The sequence below is a fragment of the Saccopteryx bilineata genome, chromosome 1 (genome assembly GCF_036850765.1).
Source record: "Saccopteryx bilineata isolate mSacBil1 chromosome 1, mSacBil1_pri_phased_curated, whole genome shotgun sequence".
Classification (NCBI taxonomy): Eukaryota; Metazoa; Chordata; class Mammalia; order Chiroptera; family Emballonuridae; genus Saccopteryx; species Saccopteryx bilineata.
This window is the reverse complement of record NC_089490.1, coordinates 240,355,602-240,379,931: the sequence shown is the minus strand read 5'-3', so window position 1 is coordinate 240,379,931 and position 24,330 is coordinate 240,355,602. Positions and strand designations below refer to the sequence as shown.

General features: G+C 55.4%; 1 protein-coding gene and 1 non-coding gene across 3 annotated transcripts in view; one reads left to right on the top strand and one right to left on the bottom strand.

The window, feature by feature from the left end:
• Nucleotides 1-8,024, bottom strand: part of PKP1 (plakophilin 1) — a 37,626-nt gene extending 29,602 nt beyond the window's left edge. The window contains exon 1 of one of the 2 annotated variants that reach the window (XM_066238980.1): nucleotides 7,616-8,024. In XM_066238980.1, the coding sequence (XP_066095077.1) occupies nucleotides 7,616-7,817 (202 nt within the window). In that variant the 5' untranslated portion in view covers nucleotides 7,818-8,024. The remainder of the gene's footprint in view (nucleotides 1-7,615) is intronic. The other variant, XM_066238972.1, reaches the window with a different exon arrangement.
• A 10,110-nt stretch (nucleotides 8,025-18,134) lies between these two features.
• TRNAV-AAC (transfer RNA valine (anticodon AAC)) lies at nucleotides 18,135-18,210 on the top strand. The gene has a single exon. It is a non-coding gene; the product is annotated as a tRNA-Val (tRNA).
• The last annotated feature ends 6,120 nt before the right edge of the window (nucleotides 18,211-24,330 follow it).

Here is a 24,330-nt window from a genome sequence, read left to right as displayed (position 1 = left end):
TTCTCTAGAGCTCACTTCCAGAAAGCCTTTGCTGATGAACTCTCCCTTGTCCCATCAACCTGGGCTGACTGTCTTCTTACTACAGGGCATGGCTAGTGTGGTGTCCCTCATCCCACCCTGGTGGAAAAGGCGCGATTGTGCCTGGAAGCTCAAAGTCCTTATGGTCCTTGACTTTCTACTCAGCCAGGCCCTCCTTCCTGCTGGTCAGGTAAGCCAGGAAGAGAGAGAAGTCGAGTGCAGCTCTAGAACTGTGGTCACCTCCTCAAGAAGGACTCTTGGTCCAGAAGTGGTCAGGGGAGGGGACCCCAGCACCCAGCTCAACCCCCAGAATCACCCCCACCCTCCTAGGTGACCATCTCACATCCCACTGTCTCTCTAGAAGGACAAACAAGCCACTGGGAAAGGATGGTGCCTCTCGGGGGAGCTGGCAGCCGGCCCAGCTGTGCACTGTCCCCAGGAGGCCCCTGCCCACCCCCAACCCCCACCAGCATCCCCACTGTCTCAGGGAGGGCTCAGCTTTCCTAGTGTGACAGTGACCCCAGTGGCTCTGTCCACACTTTCCGTGCCATCCTTGTCCGGGCTTCTGGTCATGGCCAACTCAGAAATCTGACCCTCAGATGGCCCCAACCTCACAGGCCACTCCCCTCCCTTGTGTCCTAGGAGCAGCAGGAGCTGTCTCACCTACATGAGCTTGGAAAATGTGGGCAGCTCCTTTGTTAGGGCCCAAAGAATGCTTGCACCAGCAGAGGCAGGCGAACCTCTGCAGTCATGACTCATCCATCCATCTCTTTACCTCCAAGCTTTCAAATGCGTCACACCCACCCCACCTGGAACATCCTTCTCCTCTCCTCAGCCAAGCCCTCTTCTCCCTGCATTTGGAGCCCTGCACAAAAGCAGCTTCTCCTGAGGTGACTCCACCCAGAGCTGGGCACTGCAACTGCTCCAGCGGAAGCATGTCAGCCCTCCGTCCAGCTGCCCGCTGGCTCCAGCGGTCCTCAGAGGGTGCTTTCTGCATGTGCTGTGTGTGTGTGTATGCACACACACTCTCACACCTTCTCCCAGGAAGCAGGGCTGGATGCTCCCTGAAGCTGGGGGGCTCTGCTTTCCCTGAAGGCCCACCCCACCTGCACTGCACCCCAGGACTAAGCTTGCCCTGGAGAACGCTCTCAGGATGTCTCAGGTCATGGGGGAACCCTCTCCTCACTTCGTACTCCCCAAATCACTGTCCCCTACTAGTCAGGACTCATCACAGGGAGGCTGCTGCTGAGTCCACATCCCTTAAGCCTCCTTCTCTTCTAGCTTCTACACGTGAGCAAAGCCCATCTCCTCCTCGGCACAGGAAGCCTGAGGAAGGAAGCCCGTTATACTTCAGTCCCTGAAACCTCTCCCACTCATTGGGACTGTCACAAAAGGGCTTTAAGTGAGCTAAGAACTTCTCCCTCTGAGGCGCCAAGAGTGGGCAGGTGTGTGTGGGATAGCTCAGGTGCATCGAGGGGACAATGGCCAGGCTTCCTCTGGTCCCACTGCCCGGACCCCCTGGGAGCCCAGTCTATCCTAGAGCATTCAAGAGACAAGAGAGGGCCGGGAGTCCAGCACAAGTGCCTGGTTGTGGCTCTCTGCCTGTTCACGGGCATGTGTACAGAACAGAGTTACAGACACCCCTGGGCGGCTCCGGTCTGCAACATCCTCTCTCTCACCAGTTCTGCCGGAACCCTGCTACCTTTCCTGAGGATCTGTGTGTGGTCACCACTCAACCTAAGGATTGGGCAGACAACTGGAGCACCCTGCGGGGGCCGGACTGGCCCAGGGGCAGGTCGGAGGGCTTCTGTGGGCAAGGGCCAGAGCAGGTTTCAGCCCTCTGGCTGGAGGGCTAGAGTAAAACATCTTCACCAGGTGCCTTCACATTAGAGGTCTGCCTGTGTGTGCACGCGTGCATGTGCAAGCAAGTGGTGCATGCGTGTTGTGGGGGGTCACTATGCTGTGTCTGTGTGTGAGTGCAGGAGGGCACCAGAGCCTCTGCTCTTAAACTTGGCTGCAGGTCACCTTGGGGGCTCTGGCACGTCCTGATGCCCACACTGTCTCCCACACTAACTCAACCAGAATCTGGTAGAGTCGGGCATTTGCATTTTTAAAAAACTTCCAGGTGGGTTCCCATGTGTAGCCAAGTTCGAGAACTGTGGATCAGACGATGTGTTTTGGTGCCTATGGATGTTTGCTAGAGAGAAACTATGAGCCCTGTGCCTTGAGTGGGGAGCTTCTCCGCAGGCCAGTTTGGGGGCTGGCTGCAGAGTTGGGGAATTAACGCCCTGTTTCCAAACAGCGATACCATCGCCAGGCACTTTGGAGATAATCTAATCCCACCTGTCACAGAGGCAGACACCAGAGGGAGACCGTGGTGACATGCACCATGGTCACCAGTCAGCAACAGAGCCAGACAGACCTTGGGTCTTTCAACGCCAGGCTGGACTCTGCCACAGCGCATAAGTCACAGGTGGGGTGTGTGCAGGTGCATGCATATGTATGTGCACCGTGTGTGTGTATCACGGGTAATGTGCCTACAAAGAATGTCACAAGAGAACATAGACTATCCTCTCATTTTTTTTTGTTCAAACATCACATGCCTCTGGGCATTGTACCCCATCATAGAAGTAAGTTCCCAGAATTTTAACCCTAGAACAATTGAATTATGTGTATTTACAGGTTGGGGTATGGGGAGGGAGTTTTGTGAGGTTTTTTGTTTTTGTTTTTAATCTCTACCAATGAGCTGAGCCAAAGAGCAGGACCTGGGGGAACAGTGCAGCTACCAAACACCCTGAAATACCCAACATTTTTGCATGTGTTGTAACAGGCCAACGGAAATTCTGGTTCCAACCTCAACTGCAAGCCAAGGTACATTGTCAAGAAACAGAAATTGGTTCATTTGAAGTTTAATTAGTGCTTTGCTGCTGGAACAAGCTAAGGCACAGGTACCTTTCTACCATCCCCCGTTTCGGCTTTGGTCTTGAAAACACAGCCCCAAGACGTGAGGTCTGCTCATGGTCTGGTCTGCCATCGTCAGAGAAGGACAAGGTTCAAGAGGGAGAGGCGAGCAGAGAGAGAGGGAGAACCTCTCCCTTCGTGCAGAGGTTCACGCTGAGACACAGATACGAATATGCTAACGAGGCCAGCAGTGCCAGGGAGATCCCTCACCTGTGCGTAGTCCTTCACCTGAGCACGGTCCCTCACCTGAGCACGGTCCCTCACCTGAGCACGGTCCCTCACCTGTGCGTAGTCCCTCACCTGTGCAAAGTCCCTCACCTGAGCACGGTCCCTCACCTGAGCACGGTCCCTCACCTGTGCACGGTCCCTCACCTAAGCACGGTCCCTCACCTGTGCACGGTCCCTCACCTAAGCACGGTCCCTCACCTGTGCACGGTCCCTCACCTGTGCAAAGTCCCTCACCTGTGCAAAGTCCCTCACCTGTGCACGGTCCCTCACCTGTGCATGGGCCCTCACCTAAGCACGGTCCCTCACCTGTGCACAGTCCCTCACCTGTGCATGGTCCCTCACCTGTGCACGGTCCCTCACCTGTGCACAGTCCCTCACCTATGTGTAGTCCCTCACCTGTGTGTAGTCTCTCACCTGTGCATAGTCTCTCACCTGTGCACGGTCCCTCACCTGTGCACGGTCCTTCACCTGTGCATGGTCCCTCACCTGTGCGTAGGCTCTCACCTGTGCACGGTCCCTCACCTGAGCACAGTCCCTCACCTAAGCACGGTCCCTCACCTGTGCATGGTCCCTCACCTGTGTGTAGTCTCTCACCTGTGCACGGTCCCTCACCTGAGCACAGTCCCTCACCTAAGCACGGTCCCTCACCTGTGCATGGTCCCTCACCTGTGCGTAGTCTCTCACCTAAGCACGGTCCCTCACCTGTGCATGGTCCCTCACCTGTGCGTAGTCTCTCACCTGTGCACGGTCCCTCACCTGAGCACAGTCCCTCACCTAAGCACGGTCCCTCACCTGTGCATGGTCCCTCACCTGTGCGTAGTCTCTCACCTAAGCACGGTCCCTCACCTGTGCATGGTCCCTCACCTGTGCGTAGTCTCTCACCTGTGCACTGCATGGTCCCTCACCTGAGCACGGTCCCTCACCTAAGCACGGTCCCTCACATAAGCACGGTCCCTCACCTGTGCGTAGTCCCTCACCTAAGCACGGTCCCTCACCTGTGCATGGTCCCTCACCTGTGCATAGTCTCTCACCTAAGCACGGTCCCTCACCTGTGCATGGTCCCTCACCTGTGTGTAGTCTCTCACCTGTGCACGGTCCCTCACCTGTGCATGGTCCCTCACCTGTGCGTAGTCTCTCACCTAAGCACGGTCCCTCACCTGTGCATGGTCCCTCACCTGTGTGTAGTCTCTCACCTGTGCACGGTCCCTCACCTGTGCATGGTCCCTCACCTGTGTGTAGTCCCTCACCTGTGCAAAGTCCCTCACCTGAGCATGGTCCCTCACCTGAGCATGGTCCCTCACCTGTACACGGTCCCTCACATAAGCACGGTCCCTCACCTGTGCGTAGTCCCTCACCTGAGCATGGTCCCTCACCTGTGCATGGTCCCTCACCTGTGCGTGTGGGGTCAGCACAAGCCTACCTCCAGGAGGCCTCCAGTGTCTCTGCCCTATGATGGGTAGGGAACAATACCACTCCAGCCCACTGTCACCCACCCTATCTCTGGCCAGGGAGAAATACAGATTTGGCTGTCTGAGATGGAAATAATGCTTCCAAGAAGGGAGAGATGAGACCCAAGGCGTACAGTAAAAATCACAGCTCTCCAAGCAGCAGCGAGACAACCCTGGCCAGTGACACTGCCTGCGTCAAGATTTCCCACAACTGAGACACAAGCAGAAAAAAGTAGATTCTGTTAAACTTTGTGTGTGTGGGGTGGGGTGGAGTGGAGGGAAATCAAATGAGATCTGGGTTACACTTTAAGAAAAGATTCCAGGGAAGTTTTACAAGGAACCCAAGTATAGAAAAGTATCTCCTTTACCTCCAGTTGGCCTCCGGTCACCAACATCAGTAGGGACTTCCCAGCCCGGCAAGCCAAGTGCTCCAGCAGAGATCCGTCTGGGAAGCCACATCCCCTGCTTCCCACACAGTCTGAGAAGACACCCTGCGCACATGGGGACCCTCTGGGAATGCAGGGGCCAGTTCAGAGAAAGAGCCATATGGGCTGGGCAGGCGGGCTCAGAGCAGCCTCCTTCGGTGGGGTCCCCCAGGAAGAAGCTGTCTTGGGGATGTGTTTCTGGGAGGACCCAGGAAGGGACGGACATGGGCCCAGGTTCTTTCCACGGAGCTCCTTCTCCATCCCTGGCCTCTCAGCTCCCCTTCACAGACAAGGCAGAGGAGAGTGCTTGAGTCATCCTGACTATGCTTCCCAGGGTACAAGGAGTGGGGTGTGGCGGGCCTTCTCCAGTTTCAGAGCACTTCACTAGAACCCTGGATGGACTCAGGGTCCCAGGAGAATCACAGACCTCTGAGGAACCTGCTCTTCCCTCCTGGATGAGACAAAAGCGGAATTCGGGTCTGTCCAGTGGGGCGAGGGGAATGCCCTCGGGTATGGCCCTTCCATAACCACAAGTCCCCCTCCCAGGAACCACAGTGGGTGCACAGGGTGTACACCAGTTCGAGAAAGGGAGAGAGAAGTGAGCAGCCATGGAACAAGCAGGGAATGCTTGGGCGGTCCTGATGAGGAGAATGAGGAGTCTGATGAAACAAAGCCAGACAAACCAGATGCACCAGCTCCTGGTGACCTAACAGCCTCTCCTAGCTTGGGCACTGTGGGAACTTCACCACAGCTGGAGGTACGGGACACACCTACAGGGTCGGGCCAAGGAGAGCCCCGCGTCTGGAATGGTGTGCACAAGCCACCAGAGTCAACCCTCACCTGGCTGAAGGCTTCTGGAGGACCCCGGGATGGCTGGCCTCCCAATGGAAAGAAGAAGAATGTTTGGGGCACCAGGGCTGGTCTGAGGCTTCTCTGGAGCTGTGAGCCTGAAGCTCAGGCCAGAGATGGAGTGGGAGTGGGAGGGGACGGTGAGTCTTACGCAGAGAACAGAGTAGGTTGGCTCCAGGTGTGACTGGGCTGGGGCCAGGAATAGGCACTCTGTTATCTCAAACCTACTTCCAGAAAAGACTAGTCAGCAGCTACTCAGGCACCAAATCAGAGAGGAAGCAGAATTTCTGGAAGGGAGGCTGCATGACCCTGAGTGGAAGTTCGGCAGGAGAGGAACCAGGGGCCTGGCTCAGGGCTAAGGGGACGTGGAGCCTCAAAACCCTTAGGTCGGAGGTTCTGGGGCATTCTCAGACAGCCTCTTCCTTCCCACAGTTCTAAGCAAGGGCCACTTGGGAACAAGACAGTGAGAAAGAGGAGAGAAGCCAGAGGTGGGGAATGTGACTTGGTGTGTGTGTGTGTGTGTGTGTGTGTGTGTGTGTGTGTGTGTGTAGAGGGAGGTAGGAGGTGGGCAGGGGTCTGTCCCCTTCCTCTCTCCCCTGTACCAACCACACCCCTCTCTCTCCTGAGGGCCTGACCCCATAGTCAAATCCTGGTTGACCTGTACTGGTTCACAGTCTTCAGTCTTTATGAGCATTTGAGTAAATTTAGCCAAAGAAGCGAAAGGTTCATGGATTTGTGTGTAATTCTGACTGAGAATGTCTTGTATGAAAGCATTTGGTCTAAAAATTCTCCACAGATGCCTGATGGATACTAAATCTCCCTCCTTGAGTTTCTGGGGTCCTGTCCCTTCCCTCCCCCCTCACCCAGTGGGGGTAGTTTGTGGCCTGGTCAGTGGATCACCAAGATTGGACAAGTACCCCCCTGAAGGCTCAGCCAGGGGATGTGGTGGGATTCCCAAGTTGCCAGCTCATTTCCTCCTCTTCCCCAAGACACTGTTCCCAGCTGAGTGCAGTAGGAAGAATCCATGGGAAAGAGAGCTTCTGAGTTGGCTACCAGGGAAGGAGAGCATCTCCAGAATTCCTCTCCAGTCCCCAAACCCCTTTCTGGTCCCCAGGAAGCACATCAGCCCTGAAGTGTCCTTTTCCAGGACACTAAACTGCTACAGAGGCAACAAGGTCTTGTCCCCACCAAGCAGCACCGCTCCCACTCTCGTCCGCCCTGGGGGTCTCATGACACCTTTGATGCCAGGCAGCCATGCAATCTGGGTGGGGGTCCCACCTGCCCAGACTCTGGATGCTCGCTGAAGGCGCAGGTACCGCGACGCCCACCCGGAAGGACAGGGCCGGGTGAAGGTCAGCCCAGGGGCCGCGGCCCCGAGCCGGGGCAAGAAAGGAGTAGAATTGGGGAGAGAAAGACATCCGTCGGGGCCCGGGGCTCTGGCGGGAGAACGGCAAACAGCGCGTGGTGGAGCGCGCTCCTGGCCACGCATCCCTGGAAAAGTGCTTTGCTCATTGGAGCAAGGTGACTCTGGAAGCCGGCCCGCAGGTCCCAACCGCGGCTCTACCCCGTGGGGGGGGGGGGGGCTCTGCGTTCGAACTCCGCGCAATCCCTCGCTCCCCTGCCGCCCAGAACGTGCGTGCCCGGCCTCCTCGAACAGGGGCGCACACGGGCGCACGGAGACTGTACCTCGGTTAGAGTGGCTCAGGGTGGACGACTGGGAAGACTTGGACTTATGCCGCTTGACCGTCATCATCACCTGCTCCTGCACGCGCTGCCGGCCCGAGGTGCCCGTCTTCATCTTCTGATCCGAGGGCAGGGCCAGCGTGGAGTTGTCCTGCTCCTGGAAGCACTCGTAGGCCAGGGCGGTCTTGAGCGGAGCGTGGATCATGGTGGCGGAGGCGCAGGCCGGGCCTGGGCAGCGGGAGGCGCGAAGTGTGGTGGGCAGGTGGGTGACAGCTCTGCTCGCTCAGCGGCACCCTGTGGCCATAGAGTGAGTGTTTGCGTGAAGGATCTCGGCTGCTCCCGGCGCCTCCGCCCTGGCTCGTCTCTCTCCAGACACTGGTGAGGCCCGCCCTCTGTCAGACTGGATATACCACCCCTGACTGCACCACCCACTCTGACCGCTGTGCCGCTTTGGGAGCCTGTGCTCCTGAGGGGCAGGGCTGCTCTCCAGTGTGGGACTGCAGCCTCTTCCTTTCTCTCCCTCCTCCTCCCCCCCAGGACACGCAGGTGAGGTCCTGGGAGATGCCTCTCTGTCCTGTTCCTCCTCTTCATGAAAAAGAAAGTATGCTCTCAGTTTAGGAACCTAGGGAAACTTCTCTCTAGGAAGGAGTCTTTCTGAAGGGCCCTAGGACAGCCAGAGCCCATACCCCCTGTGTCCTGAGGTCATGGCAGAGTCCTATAGGTGCGAGGCACCCAGGCTGGTGGGCAGAAATACAGCCCTTGTCCAAAGGGAGTCCTTCATTTAATGGGTGACAATCTGTTCTGGAGAGTGGGGAGGGGGTACCAAGCCAGACCAGGGGCCAGATCTGAAATGCAGAACCCAGAATGGTGACCTGCCTTGTGTGGGTACCCCAGAGAAAATAGTTTGTGAAGCGTAGATCCTCCTGAAACTCCAGACTTAGTCCCTAAAATGGTGCCTGGCACATATTAGGGCCTCAATAAAAACAAAACAAAAAACAACTTTTGAATGGATGAAGGCTAATTTAAGGTACATTAAGTCTAGCTTGAGCCTGACCTGTGGTGGCGCAGTGGATAAAGCGTCGACCTGGAAATGCTGAAGTCGCCGGTTCGAAACCCTGGGCTTGCCTGGTCAAGGCACATATGGGAGTTGATGCTTCCAGCTCCTCCCCCTTCTCTCTCTCTGTCTCTCTCCTCTCTCTCTCCCTCTCTCTCTCCTCTCTAAAAATGAATAATAAAAAAAAAATGAAGTCTAGCTTGAATCCTACCCAGATCCCTACCAAAACACTCAAAGTCAGCCTCACCCAAAAAGCATCCCCAGGATGGCCTTCTGATTCTAGGATGGGCAGGGGGAAGCCCTGTCAAGTGATGGGGTGAATTACAGGGACTAAGTACTTTTTTAACGACGTTGATGGAAATCTTGGTAAAGGGCATCACACCCTGCAATGATCCTTAAGCACACATGCACACTCTCTTCCTGGGAAATGAATGATCTAGGCAGGAAGTCCCAGCTTGTCCCCAGAAGACCCTGGACACATCATCTTGGGAACTTCTTGATGAATCAGGGTTCTCACTGTGGACGGCAGGACCGAGCCGCAGAATAACGCAGCCCGTCGGCTCCTGAGTTTTTGGAGGCCTCAGCTGTCTCATGCTATCATTGATTCTCACCGCTCACAGTTCTCACACTCGCCTTGTAGGTCCCCCTTCCAGCCTGCCCAGGAAAGGTCCATCAGAGTCTATGCTTGTTGGGAATTTTATGGCAAGGACGGATGGAGAAGCTTAAGGGACAGTCTCAAGTGCAGAGGGGCACACATGCACACTCTCTTCCTGGGAAATGAGTGATCTAGGCAGGAAATCCCAGCTTGTCCCCAGAAGGCGTTCCTGGTAAGCCACGTGCTAAGCACGTTAGGGTTCCCCATAGAAATAGTTTTCTAATTGAGGGCCCCGTGTCTCAGAACTGAGTGTAAAAATAAAAACAAACAAAAACAAAAAACCCTAAGATGTGACCAGCAGTTATGTCATAGACACAAAAGCCCAACGCCTGTGGGCTTCTATCATCCCTTACAATGTCAAGATTCTGCTTCCAGGCCTCAACCCCCAGGGCTGAGGGAGCCTTGGACACCACCCCACCCTTCCTCCACGTGGTTCTGATAGGGAGAGGTGACCAGTCTGCGGTCACCAGTTAACAGGTATCAAGGCCTCCATTCCAATCAGGCCTGGTGACTCCCAGGCCACTGTCTTCCTCTACTCTCCCCCGCCACCCTATAAAAGTCCTATAAAACAGGCATTAAAGGGCCTTGCACCCGGGTTACGTAAGGTTCCCGAGAGTCCTGTAGAGCCTGCCTGACAGCGCATAAAAATTCAGCCGCATTGTAGCATGCACCTGGCCTATCTACCACCTAACGTCCTCACCTCGGTAAGTGTTAATTATATCCGTAAAGAATGGTAGTGCTCTACCTTTAGGAGGTAGAAAGGCCCGGAAGGAGGTGATTGGACGGGCCCATGCTGCTATAAAAGGCCACACTTAGCCCCTGGACGCTGACGGTGATTATCTCTAAAATTACTTCCTGATAATGAAGTTCAGTGTTTCTAGATGTTCCTCATCCACGTGGACATTGACATTCCTTTGATGAATTGATAACAATAGCCAACATTGGCAGTGGTCCTGTGAGCTGGACCTGGTTCTGGCCCTGTATAAGGGCCATCTTGTTCGATTCCTTACAATGACCCTTAGAGGTGGGGGCCGGTGCCATCATTTTTTTTTTCCAGATGAGGAAATAGGCTCGGTGAGGCCATCCAGCTGGTCAGGGGCAGAGACATGGACAAACCCAGGCCCAGGCAGCATGGATCGAGGGCCTGGGTGCTCCCTGCCATGTCTCTGTGACAAGTGGCGGGCCTTCCCTGGACCAATCTTAACAACACCCACTTCCAGCCTTCGGCATGAAAGTCTGGCCACTTGGGTTCCGGCTCCTGTTGCGTCACTAACTGGCTTCATGATGCTAGATGAGTCCCTTCCTTCGTCCCCAATGCCACGTCTGTGAGCGAGAGATTGGATAGCTCACCAAAGCCTCTGCGGCCCTAATCCCATCATTTTGATGTTGGTTGTGGGGTTCTGGAGATTAGGATCCTACAGATGAGCAAGTAGAAGGAGGATGGATTGTATTCAGTACTGGGGGGGGGGGGGGCGGGAAGGGGAGGCCACCGGGGGCTGATGGCCGATACAGAGAGGCAGCATTCCCTTCAGGGTCACAGAGGGACATGCAGGCTGAGCCCTGAGGGATGAGACGCAGCTGCCACCCCAGAGGGGCAGGGGAAGAGGCTCCTAGCATAGGGACAGTGGGTATCAAGACCATAAGTCCAGTTTGTCCTCAGAACTGATGGCCAGTGTGGCCTCTGTGTGGGGGTGTGGGCAGGAGATGGGCCCCGAGGCAGGCAGGCTGCGCTGTCCGGTGGCGATAGAGAACTCTGTCTGTGCACTTATGTGAATCAGTTAAACTGAAATGAATGGAAAGTCCAGTTCCTCAGACATTCCAGCCACGTTCCAAATGTCCAAGAGCCACATGTCACCAGTGGCCACCATAGTGGGTAGCAGAGGTTTGGGCTGCATCTTTGCGACCTCTGTCTGGGGTTGGACTTTTATTCTAAGAGTCATAGAGGCCATTGAGGGGCCTTGACCAAGCCCCTTCTTTCCTGCCTCTTGTCACCTGGTCAATCCTCTTTCCCCCTGATGAGGAATTCCCAAATGACCCCCTCCTGGGCCCTCTGTAGCTGGTGCCTGCCTGTCCCACGTCATCTGTATGACCTGGAGCGACCTGAGCAGAGGGATGCGTCGGTTGCTGCCTCTTCCCACTGCCCACACCTGGGGCACACACACAGTGCTGAACTCACCTTCCTGCTCCAGAACGAGGCCATACCCAACCCTTTGTCAGGTCGCTCAGACAATTTGGGCTCAGGGAATCCCCGTCAACCCTCTGCTTCTCTGAAGGTCAGTTTCTCTGATAACCCGTGTCCTGTCTCCTGCTGGCAGGGACACCCTTAGGGATGCATGCAGCCCCCAGCCCATCTCTCTGGGACTTCCTGAAAGCATGGGGTACCTGCCCGGCTCCCTTCCTGAGGGGAAGTTACATCAGGAAGTCAGAATGTGTTTACTCCCCCCTGCCCCATCCTGGTCATCTCGAGGGAAATCAATCAGGGAAGTCATCCTTCAGATGACCTCCTTCAGAATTCTGGCCCTCGCCGCCCTCCTGGTGCCAGGGCAGAAATGGACCAGACTCTCAGCCTGATTCCTGCTTTGACCTTATGCCCCCGGTGTGGGGACCTGCAGCAGGTCCACTGTGCCTGGAAGGTACGGAGGGTGCAGAGAGCGGCTCCCAGACATGGATGGGGGTCAGGAGATGGAAGGGTGGCACTTCCCAGGCCCTTGGCAGACACCTTCACTGGAAGACCAACGCCTGTGACCGTGGACCTCCTGCCCATGTGCCTGTTCACACCGATCTGCTCTGTTCTGGAAGCAGACAGGGTGAGGGCTGGCAGTGGCAGAGAGAGTGCAGAGAGATTGGGTTCGGCCCAGAGAGCAGAATCCAGATGAGCCCAAGGCAGGCTGGGCTGGGTCCGCCAAAGGACGAGGCCAGGGCGTGCACCCAAGCCCCCTGACACGCCAGAACTCTCTCTAAGCTGTCATTCTGGTCTCTCTAGGTGGGGTGGGTGGGACAGCAGCCAGGGAGGGAGGGGCAGTGATGAATAACAAGGCAGTGACCCAGCCCCGTCCCAACTGGCTGCTGTCAGCATTGGGCTGGCTCCACGCCCCGCCCCTCTGCCAACCCAAAATTCCAGTTTTGTCTTCCCTGAAGCTGGCATACCTGGGAACTGCCTTTTCATCGGTCCCCTTCCCCTGGCCAGCCTGGAGCTCCAGGCCTAAGCCCCAGCCTTGGAGACCCGGGCAGCCTCTCGCTCTCTGCAGGACCACATGGCACAGACCCCAGGGCCTTCCAGTGGAGGGGGCCAGGAGAACAAAAACAGGTGTGCGCCCAGCTTCTCCCACTGCCAGCTGTGTGACCTGGAACAAGCCTCTTAACTTCTCTGTGCCTCAGTTTCCTTCTTTGTACCATTAGGTTAGTAGCATTGTGCAGGGTTGTAGTGACCATAAATATATATTTAAAAATTCACAAAAGGTTTAGTATAGTGCTTGGTTCACGTAGAAGCTCCCTGTCTTCTGGAGTCCACTCTATACTCCTCCCCAAGGCCCAGTTCCCCGACATGCCTTCCCCCTATCCCAGCCACACACTGTGGTCCATCACTGGGGCTCTGTCATGAATGAGGGCACTCACAGACCACTGGTCTAGCCCTTTTCTTCCAGAAGACACATTGAGTGCTGACAGGAACAATGATAAGGTCTTGAGACGGCCTGGGTATCTGGCTCTGCCCCCCCCCGGGGGGCATGGGTCCCCTCTCCCTTTGGGGAGAATGACAAGCTTGAGGCTTGAAGGGAAGCCAGGCAGGGAAGGAATCCAAGAGGGCTTCCTGGAGGCGTTGCTCCCGCTGCCTGGTTCCTGGGAGAGTGTGAACACCCGGGAGTGTAGCAGGGCCCAGGGAGAAACCGTGAGAGCTGCAGACCTAGCAGGAGCGTGGGGTGTGTGCCCAAAGCATGGAGCAGGCCCCTGTGCTCCGTCCATCTCTGTCTCACAGTCACCTGCCCAGCCCAGGCCGCAGCCCTGCACAGCCTCGCAGTAATTTGATGAGTCACCCGCCCGCGCCTGCAGACAGGGTGGCCACACCCAGGGCAGCTGGCATCCCTGATGGTGTTTCTGTTCTGAGCTGCTGGGCCGGCAGCCCGCCAGGCCGACGATGGGCACTGGCGGGAGCCAAGATGCTCCAGGCCCTGGGCCGGGCTGAGAAGCTGCTGAGTGGCAGAGCTGCCCGTGGGCATCGCCCCATTGCTGGCCAGGCCTCCCATGGGCAGCCCCGCTCAGGTGCCTTCCTATTGGGAGCGCCAATCACAAACACCAGCTGGCAGTGGGCACCTTCCAGTTCTGTGCACAGTGGGGCTGGGCTTCACATTACTCCTGAGGGTCTGTCGTCTCCCATAGTCAGAGCCCTGTGGGGATCCATGGGCCAGCGTGGTGTGCCTAGCCTGGTAGGTCGCGACTTCACCCCGGGCACCCCAATATCATCGCTGCTGCCCCTCCCTGCCCAGCTCAAGTACCCCCTCCTCCACCCAGGCACTGGACTGACGCCTCCCTCCCCCACGATCGGAGTAACCTGTTCCTCTCCTGGACCACTCGGTACCCGGATGCTCCTGTCCCTCCCTCCTCCCGCCAACAGCAGCCTGCCACAGTGCCCTGCATATCCTTCCACGAGTGCTTCTCCTGGCCATTGACATTCCCGCTGGTTTCCCATTATGACATCCTGTGACTAGATGACCAGCCCCTTCCTGACACCCTCCACTCCCACCCCACTTTTCAGACCATGTCTTCATCCCAGCGGCCTTGACTTCAGGCCCTGCTGGGTTGGGGCTGGACCTGGGCCCATTTTGAAAAAGAGCTCTTGAAAAATTGAAGAGGGGGAGGCTCCATGACATGCTGACCCTCCAGCCATCTCTGGTCTTAACTCTCTACTGGTGACAAGTCAAGGTGAGGTTCCTCCTGTACCCACAAGCCAAGTGCTTCTCCAGCAAACCCCCCCCACACACACACACCCCACAGGACATTTCTGGGGTGGAGAGAGGGACTAAAGCACACGATCTTGGCTGGGGGCAGATAACTCTGTAGCAAGCTGACCGGTGGCCTCCTCCAGGGATGCTATGTCCATGGTCCAGCCCCAGACCTGTGCATATGACCATATTTGGAAAAAAGGTCCTTGCAGTTGGAAAGTCTCTCAAGATGAGGTCATTCCAGATTTAAGGTTGGCCCTAAATCCAGTGGCAAGTATTCTTTTTCAGGGGATGACAGGATCTGAGGCACAGAGGAGAAGCCACATGAAGGCAGAGGCAGAAACCACAGCCACGCCTCTCTAAGAATCCAAAACTGTCTCAGGCACCTGGCTTGTGTGTCAGCCTCTCTCAACAAACTCCCCTCAGTGGCCCATGGTGGGCGGGACCCAGGACTGGCCTCAGGGGACATACCAGGATGACACAGCCCCTCAGAAATGGTACTGGGCCAGGACCCACTGGGTCCTGCCAGCCCTGGACAGACAGCATCTCACCCTCCGTATTTGGTTACACTCCACACTGAAAGGGGGTGATGCTCCCACGATTGTGGGAAAAGGGAAGTGGCCATGGCAATGTTACCCCTCCACTGGGAGGAATTTATGAAGCTGGTTACACCTCTGCCTGGAAGTCAAGGGGGCCCAGCCTCTGATGACTGGCAGCTCTCATTTCCATTCTTTGCCTCTTAATGTATGGCCCTGGGCAGTCAGCAATTAAACCACAAGGAAGTATAATGGGAACTTGTCTGTCTGTGGCCCTTTTATATTGAGCACTTGGGCAGCGTTTAGGACATGTGGGGAGCCCCATACTCCCTTCCTAGGCAGGTAAACTGAGATACTATCCAGGAGGAAAACCAGACCAATGCTCTGGTTAAGTTATTGATTAGTTTTCTGGCCAAGAACTTGGTTCTGAAGGTCCAGCTGGCTCTGTTATTGACTGGATCTACCGGGCTTCAACAAGAAGTTTGGTGTATTAAAAACATTTTTCCCCCCAGAAACGTCCTTAGGACTTGCTGTACCTTCTTCATGAAGGTTAGAGTGGGGCTCAGCCCAGCTGCACGAGCCTGGGAGGTGAGGGAGAGGTCATGAGGGAGAAAGAACAGTGCCCTGGACTGAGGACGGTCCTTGGAGACTCAGTCCACCTGCTGCAAGGTGGACTCTGGGCCTGGCTTAGCCACCAACTTGCTGTGTGGCTCTCTCTGGGTTTCGGTTTCTTTGCCTGTAAAATGAGGGGGCAAGGAGTTGGTCTTTCTCAAAACTCCTTGTACACGAGTCACCCAGGCACCCCAAAGAGTTGGCTTCTGCTGGTCTGGGGCAGGCCCTAGGATTCTGCATTTCTAAGAAGCACCTGCTGCTTCTGGAGCTGCGGGTCCTCCAGATCACAGCTTAGGGGAACGTCTTAGGGCAGGTCTGTAATAGGCCACCAGCGCATCATCACTGCCGTCTCCAGGGTGCGGTTTGAAGAACAAACTGGGCAACGTGCTCAAGAGAGGTTTGCAAGCTGCGGAGATCCGCGGGGATGTCTGTGTTTTGGAAAGATCTCCCATCATGTTGGAGACTTGGTATTTGGAGCCAAGGACTTGGCTCAGGATCTCTCGCCAACTCGGGACCCAGGGCATGTCTCCGAGCCTGTGAAGCGAGGGTGATAGGATCGACCCCACAAGCTGGTTAAGAGAGTTCAATAAAATAAGATCTTCAAGAGCGGGCTTTTGGTCACCTTTCCTTCTCTCAGCTTTATGCCACTCACAGGACGGCAACGGTCAGGACGGCTGCTGCTTCGACCCTCACCTGTGCTTTTCCTTCTCATCCTGGAGTCCAACCTGCCAGGTCATGATGCAATGGTCAGTCGATCCCCAGGGTCCCCTATGGTACCACTCATGTTCCTCCACTTTCCTACTCTCCTGGGGGCTAGACCAGCAGCTCCCTCTGCCAAGTCCCCTGAGAGCACAGGGCCACCCCCTGGGCCAGCCTGGAGTTTTTGTTTGAGTGGAAGGGAGGCCAGTTGGCTTGGGTCCAGGATTCAGGTTTCTTTTACCTTAGAAAACTTCCTACTGCCCCAAGGTGCTTGGTTTTGGCGGAAGGGTGTCAGTCTCCATAGCGATGAGGTTTGTGGTGTTAGCATGCAGCAGGAAGCAGGGTGCCTGCTAGATGCTGGGGTTGGGGGGTGGACAGGGGACACTCAGAGCTCTCAGGCCTTGAGGACAGGGACTTCTCCCCACATCCCACGCTAACACCTAGCATGAGCCCCTCACAGGGTGTGCAGCCCTCCGGGCAGGCTGCCAGGGGTAGATCCCACCATGCAGTGAAATCTGGTGATGTCTAAACAGAACAATTACTCTAATTGTTGTTTTTGCTAAGGACACTGTCATCACTGGTCTGACAATGGGAGAGGCATGAGTCATCTGTAGGGACAAGGACAGAAGCCTAGGGGCAGCCCAGAGTCTAAGCCACTGGACAAGGGTTCAGAGGGATCCCAAAGTCCAGCCCCATCCTGTTTGAACTTGGACCCATTACCATGCTCCAAGGCTTCGGGTCTCTGGCTTCATTTTTAGGTCTGAAGGTTTAAGTTTGTGGACATGTCAGGTTCCCATAACACACATCCAGAGTACAGAACTCACAGGCCCCTTTCTAATCCTGACAATGATGAATCAATAACAGAATGCTAGCCAGACCTGATAATTTTGGGGGGAAACTGGGGTGCTTATTTATAACAACCTTTTTGTATTAATTCAAAGCCATCTGAGTGATAGAATCAAAACTGTTCAGCAGGGCTGTTCCTGTCGCGTCCAGGGGGCTTCCCTCCAGCTCCCCGCCCTATGGGCATCCCATGGTACCAGCAAGTAAGTTTTGCACACTGACCTCTACCCCGAGACCCCACTCCACTCCCCTCTCACTGACCCCAAAGATGCCCGGAGTCCTGGTGGTGGTAAGAACTCTGTCCCAGCCTGGGTATTGTCTTGGGAACCTGTTCATCTCTCCAAACAGAAACTCTGTCCTCATTAAAAATAACCGGGGAGTTATTTCCCCCACCCCCAGTGCCCACCCACCTGACACCCTGTCTTTCTGAATTGCACTATTCACAGTACCCGCACAGTACACGTTCTTTGGTGACTGGCTTATCTCATGGAACGTAATGTCTTCCAGGCTCACACACACGTTTTGGCCTGTCTCAGCACCTCCTTCCTTTTCCGGGCTGAGTAATATTCTGATGTTGGTACAGACCTCCTTCTGTTCGCCCAATTACACATGGATCGAAGCTCGGGTTGCTTCTACCTTTGGGTTGTTGTGAATAACGTTGGGTGTGCAGGCATCTGTTTGAGTGCCTGCTTGCATGTTTTTTGGGGTCATACTGAGCCCCTTCTCTCTCTTCTAACTCCACTACTTCACGCATGTGCTCCCCTTACCTGGAACAGCCCCTGGACCTCTGTATTCTTGGTCCCACCATGGTCTCTCCTAAGCCCTGTTCCACTTTTGAAGGCCACTGTGGGGCTATATGTACAGTAGACAAGCACTGGCTTTGGGCTGGACAGAGGGCTGTCCCCATCAGTGCACAGGGGACACAGCGGAGCTCTTGTCTCTGGGACGCCATGATTTTGTCTTAGAAAAATGATGGCAGGAGGGCAAGATTTACATGCATGAGGCAATCCAGGCAACAATAGGGGACAAATGTGATTCACCTGCTCTATTTCAAAGCTCACAGAGGGTGTGGATAGCACTGCTCCTGTTAGCATAAGCAAAAAAATAAAAAACAACGCAGCAGCTATGAAAATACCCACGGGGGCCAGGAGACGGGAGGCATGGTGTGTTTAAAAAGGAGGCAGAAGCCCTGGCCGGTTGGCTCAGTGGTAGAGCGTCAGCCTAACGTGCAGGAGTCCCAGGTTCGATTCCCGGCCAGGGCACACAGGAGAAGCGCCCATTTGCTTCTCCACCCCTCCCCCCTCCTTCCTCTCTGTCTCTCTCTTCCCCTCCCGCAGCCCAGGCTCCATTGGAGCAAAGTTGGCCCAGGCGCTGAGGGTGGCTCCATGGCCTCTGTCTGCCTCAGGCGCTAGAATGGCCCTGGTTGCAGCGGAGCAATGCCCTGGATGGGCAGAGCATTACCCCCTAGTGGGCATGCCGGGTGGATCCTGGTCGGGCGCATGCGGGAGTCTGTCTGACTGCCTCCCCGTTTCCAATTTCAGGAAAAAAAAAAAAAAGGAGACAGAGTCCAGCCTGGAAGACAACCTGCCGAGCTAAAAACAGAACCAGATTCCTCACCCACGTTCCTGTGTTGTAGAGAGCATATTAATGCGGCATGTATTCAGGCTAGATTATCGTACGACTGGGTGAAGTGAAGACAGTGTTTACATATGACTGGGTGAGGTGAAGACAGCATGAGGCTTAGGGAGACAAACTGAGGACTAAATAAATCGCTTCTGTGATAATAAAAGGGTTAGAAACAACAGTGAGGCTGAATATAGAATGGGCACCAAGGCTCCCAAACACTATAATTGATGCCGAGAAAAAGAGAGAGAGAGAGAGAGAGAGAGGTAGAAGCAATTGAAGAGGAGAGAGGAGTTTGGAGGATGAAAAACAAGGAAGAAAAGCTGACCTAAGGATAATTAATATTATTAAATGTGGAAAGCCAAACAAAGAAAACAGAAAAGGTATTCGGGGATACGGTGCAGAAAAGTTTTCTTTTGGATGAAGGAAGGGCTGAATTTACCAATGGAAGAGGCCCGTGATAACCCAGAAAAAGAGAACACCTGACGTTGGGGCACAGACTAAGTTATTGGACTTCAAACTCTAAAGAATTTCCCAGGCATCCGGGAAGAGAGAATCAGGTTATTCATTACAAGAGGGAAGACTCAGGTTAGCCTTGGACTTTCCCACCATTGATGACGGAAGACCATGAAGTGACGTCCACAAAATACAGAGACAAAGGACCGGACCAGGGACCCACAGAGGCATCCCCAAGAGCCTGCTTTAAAAATACTAGGGGAGACCTGTAGTGGCGCAGCGGGTAAAGCGTCAACCTGGAAACGCTGAGGTTGCCGGTTCAAAGCCCTGGGCTTGCCTGGTCAAGGCACATATGGGAGTTGATGCTTCCAGCTCCTCCCCCCTTCTCTCTCTGTCTCTCTCTCCTCTCTAAAAATGAATAAATAAAAAAAATTAAAAAAAAATACTAGGGGATGATAAGAATCAGAAAACCAAGAACAATTCAAGCAGAAGAACTCAGAAAGAGAGATCTCAGAGAAAAAAGGACCGGTGGATAGAGTTGTTACCCAGCAGATTACAAACATTTAAAACTCCCCCTATTATTCTGTAAGCAAGAAAAATCAGATGGATGCACAAAGGAAGGAACGTAATGCAGGGTGCTAATCACCCAACTGTCAGAGCCGAGAGTCTGCCGTACCATCTATGATAAAAGCATAGTTTTTATTATTATTATTAAATCAATGACTACACCGCTTGAAATGGATTTTGAAAAATCATTTATTCTCTTATCTCTGGAGGGATCTTACAGGTACAAATGTCTCTTGTGCTTAAGAAACATTTTTTCCAAGACAGAATCATGCCTTCAGCTTTCTTTTTCTTTTTGTTTTACAAGTACAAATAAATGTAACTGTTTCCATATTTTAAAAGCATGGAACACAGAATCCCACTCTTATACACTGATTCTGCTTGTCCTGTTTATCTGCCTCCAGTCTGGGTTGCTGCTTAGAGACACCTGAAGACTCAGGCTCACCAAATATCCACGCTGGTCATTTTTGGGCAGTGCGGCTGGGGTGACATCTTACTTTCTACTGGTAGATTTCTATGTCATTTGAATTTTTATAATAAGCCTGTGCCATTTTGATTTAAAAAAAATCATTTAACTCATGATCTGGAAAAAGAAAAGCCTCCCATAAATGCAGCCAAAGGTGAGTCCTAGAGCAGAGAGGGCAGGTGCCACGGGCTGTGGAAGGAACGCGTCGCTTCCTCCTCGGAGCTCGGTGGACGGCTGACCACAGGTTGTGGATACGGGAGGAGTGGGAGGAGGTGGGGTTGGAGCTGGACCTTGAGAAAAAGGAGCAAGACTGTAGAGCATGTGTTTGGCCAGGTGATTTATGGGTCATCTTCCTGAACCTTCCAAGTTCTGCAGGGTACGTAGTATCACATCCATTTTATAGATGAGGGACTGAGGCCAGAGAGAGAAAGTAAGTAGAGGAGAGGACAGGCAGAGCACAGGGCACAGAGCACAGAGCACAGAGCACAGGACAGATGTGGACCCAGTGCAGTAGGGAGCCAACCTGCCGTGCTGGGATCTGGCCTCCCAGGCAGAAGCCGAATGGCACTCCCAGGGCTGTGTGTGACGAAAGATCTTGAGGTGGGAGTCACATGACAGGGACTGCCATCAGAAAGAGAGCCTAAGGGTGAGGAGGCTGGACGGGGCAGGGGGCAATGACTCCTGGTCTCTGGGACCAGCCCCCGCCTGGGCAGTGCCTGGCTGAGCAGCAGCTCCTCCATGGAGGTCCCCAGGCCCACAAGAGGAGAGGCCAGGGAGACCGAAGCCACAGAGCAGACAGAGGTCATGGTGGTGAGTACACCCACTGGGCCCTCGGGGCATGGAGGCTCCAGTCTCTAGCAGGGTCATACTCTCAGAGGCCACGCGTGGCTCCTTTGGCCTCCCAGCATCATTAAGTCATTAATTACCTAGCAAGTGGCAATAAAGTGGCCTCAGTCTTCCTCATCTACCGCTGAGACCTGGGCCTTGGGACCCACAACCCATGGGCTGGGTTCTGAGCCAGTGACCTTGCTGTATCTGGGTTTCGCCTGGGCCTTGGGACCCACAACCCATGGGCTGGGTTCTGAGCCAGTGACCTTGCTGTATCTGGGTTTCGCCAGCCCAGGTGATCAGCACCTGGACAGCAGACACAAGGAATGTGTCTGACCCTCGGTGATGGCCTAACAAGGGTGGGTCTGGAGCGGGGGCTGCTAACACATGGGGGTCCTGGGCAATGTTTGAACTCCAGCCTCGCTGTCGATGCCCCGGGAAAGAGCAGGGTGTTCAGTTCCCTAGCTCCCCGCTTCCCGGACCCTGTGGGCCAGGTAGACATCATGCCAGGGTGAGGGGAGCTCTGAGCTGTGGGCAGAGCTCGGAGACCAGGGTGAGCAGACTCAGCCTGGCCCCTTGGAGCTCGGCAGGGCTGTCTTAAGCCCATGGGAGCCTCTGCCACAACCAGGACCCCCAGAGAACCCTCTTCCAGGGCAAGTGCAGGGAAAACACCTTAATTAAGAGAAGGCTGCTCCTGGTGCAGAGGTTGGAGGAGGTGGAGGAACAAAAGCAGTCAGGACAGAGACCCTGCCAGCAGGTGGCTCCACACGGAGGACTCTTGGGATAGGGGCAGGTACTGTGTCCCCATTTCTATACCTTGATCAAAATTTATCTAAGTGTGCGCTTGAGGGACGTGCCTTTGATTGTATGCAAAATGTGCTTCAGAGGTTGATAAACTTATCAAGGGGGATAGGTTAGAGCAGTGGTCTCCAACCCCCGGGCTGCAGACCAGTACCAGTCCGTGGGCCATTTGGTACCAGTCCACAGAGAAAGAATAAATAACTTACATTATTTCCATTTTATTTATATTTAAATCTGAACGATGTTTTATTTTTAATAAATGACCAGATTCCCTCTGTTACATCCATCTAAGTCTCACTCTTTTTTTTTTTTTAATTTTATTTATTCATTTTTAGAGAGGAGAGAGAGACAGAGAGGGAGAGAGAGGAGAGAGAGACAGAAAGAGAGAAGGGGGGAGGAGCTGGAAGCATCAACTCCCATATGTGCCTTGACCAGGCAAGCCAGGGTTTCGAACCGGCGACCTCAGCATTCCAGGTTGACGCTTTATCCACTGCGCCACCACAGGTCAGGCCTAAGTCTCACTCTTGACACTTGTCTCGGTCACGTGATACATTTATCTATCCCACCCTAAAGGCCGGTTCGTGAAAATATTTTCTGACATTAAACTGGTTCGTGGCCCAAAAAAGGTTAGAGGGAGGGAATGAGGAACATGGGCAGCCACGGGCACAGAGGCAGCCTGGAAGACTGGATGGCGGCGTGGAGACAGGTGGCTCCTTGTCCTAGCCGGGGCCCTGATGGGGTGACGAGCTGGTTCTAGCCCAGAAGCCGAGGCCAGACCCCCCACCTGTGTTTGCATGTTTTCCCAGAATCTGCCCCACACAGGCCTCGCTCCAGTGCAGGGGCTGCTCCGCCCCCCCCCCCCACGGGGCCAGGCTCACTGCCCCCCCCCCCCCAGTCCCTTTCTGGTCCTCAGCCCCACCCTCAGGGCCTGGCTGTGAGGCTGAGAACAGAGGGAGGGTTTGTCCACCTGCAGCTCCATGTCCCTACAGTCCTCCTCCAGTGGGTCTCCCTCCTCCCGAGGGCCACTGCTGGCTGGGGACATTGGGGGCAGCCACAAGGCATGCATAGCACAGGTCTCTGGGAAGCCCCCAGGGACTGGGCTGCCCCCAACGACAGGGTGTGAGCTGCCAGTAGCTGGGGCGGCAGGCTGGGCGCTGTCTCATCGCTTGGGAAGCCAGAGCGAGCGCAGACAGCTCCCCTGACGCAGGCAGGGGGTGGGCAGGTGCGGCTGCCCAGGCGACAGCCAGCTCTCCTCAGGCTGTGCCTCCCCCACCCTGCAGCCTCCCAGGCTTAGATGTGGGGAAAGTCCCCCAGGGAGCACTCCTCCAGGGCATCCAGACCCCACAGCCAGCTGGGCCTGCCACTGGGCGGGGGAGGGGGGGGACAGGCAGCTTTTTTTGGCTCCATAATAAGAGGGCTCCTGGGGGGCCACTGCCGGGGCGAGGCCATGCCCGGGGCAGGGGATTGGAAACCGCAAATTCCCTACCCCACCTCCCTGTGCCCAACTTGCCTCCTGCCCTTCTTACTCTCATGTAACTACCATAATGTGCCCGATAGGACCTGCCTTCTGGCAACATGACAAGCCCAGTCCCCCAGCTGCAGGGGGAGGCTGGCACCCTCCCACCAGAGCCCCCCCCCCCCCCCCCCCCCCCCCCGGGCAGGCTCAAGCCCCAGGGGCTGGTGATGTGCCAAGAAGGGCCACTCAGGGACCAACTCCCTCATTAAGAAAACAAAACCTCTTAGGGAGAGTGAAACTGGTAAACTCAGCAGAACTGGGGCCTTTCCCTCCCCAGCTAGCTGAGAAGTGGAGGGTGGAGGGCAGAGGGCGGAGGGCGGAGGGTGGGTCTTGCCTGTGCCTGCAGGGCCATCAGAGCGAAGGCCGTCCATCTGGGGCCCTGCTGCCCCTGCCGATGATCCAGCACAGGCGTTTGCTCTAGCCTTTGGACTAAGAGTGCACTGTCTGGGCTGAGGCTGCCGGCAGAGACGAACAGGACAACAGAGTGGGGGGGCACCCAAGTCTACTGCACTGTGGGTGTCAGACCTGCTCCTGGGCCGTGGTCCTGGCGGGTCCCCTGAGGAGGGACAACTGGAAGGGGGGGGTGTCGGGGCAGGATCCTGCCTTAGGGACTCCTGTGCATCAACTCCATGGCCCAGTCTGATCCAAGAGGGTGTCCTTGGGACCCCAGCCTGGAGCACAGGCCTCTGGGTATGGGGGCTGTTCGTGGGGCTGGGAAGTCGAGGAGGGGGACAGAGGGACAGGGCTGAGTTTCAGGAGCGTCCCCACAGTAGGAGAGCTCCACAGAGGACTGTGAGAGTGGGCTGCGGGGTCTGGGGCTTGGTGGGCCAGAAAAGGCTACCCTCCGGGGAGGCTGGAGCTGGCAGCAGCGGCCCAGGGCGGATGCCATCACTGCGCTGGGCGGAGCTTTCCCAAAGGCTGTGTGCGGGCAATTTCCTGCCAGGGTGCTCTGGCGGCATTGGCTGCTGCCAAGTGCTGGAGAAGCACCTGTCCCCTGCCCTTGGGGGCCCCACCCTCTGGAGCCTGGGCCCAGTCGGCGCCCCACATCCCAGGACTTCACCCGGGACACTATGTCCTAGGATGCAACAGTGCTATCAGCAGCCCAAAGCCACACCCTGGGGTCCTCCC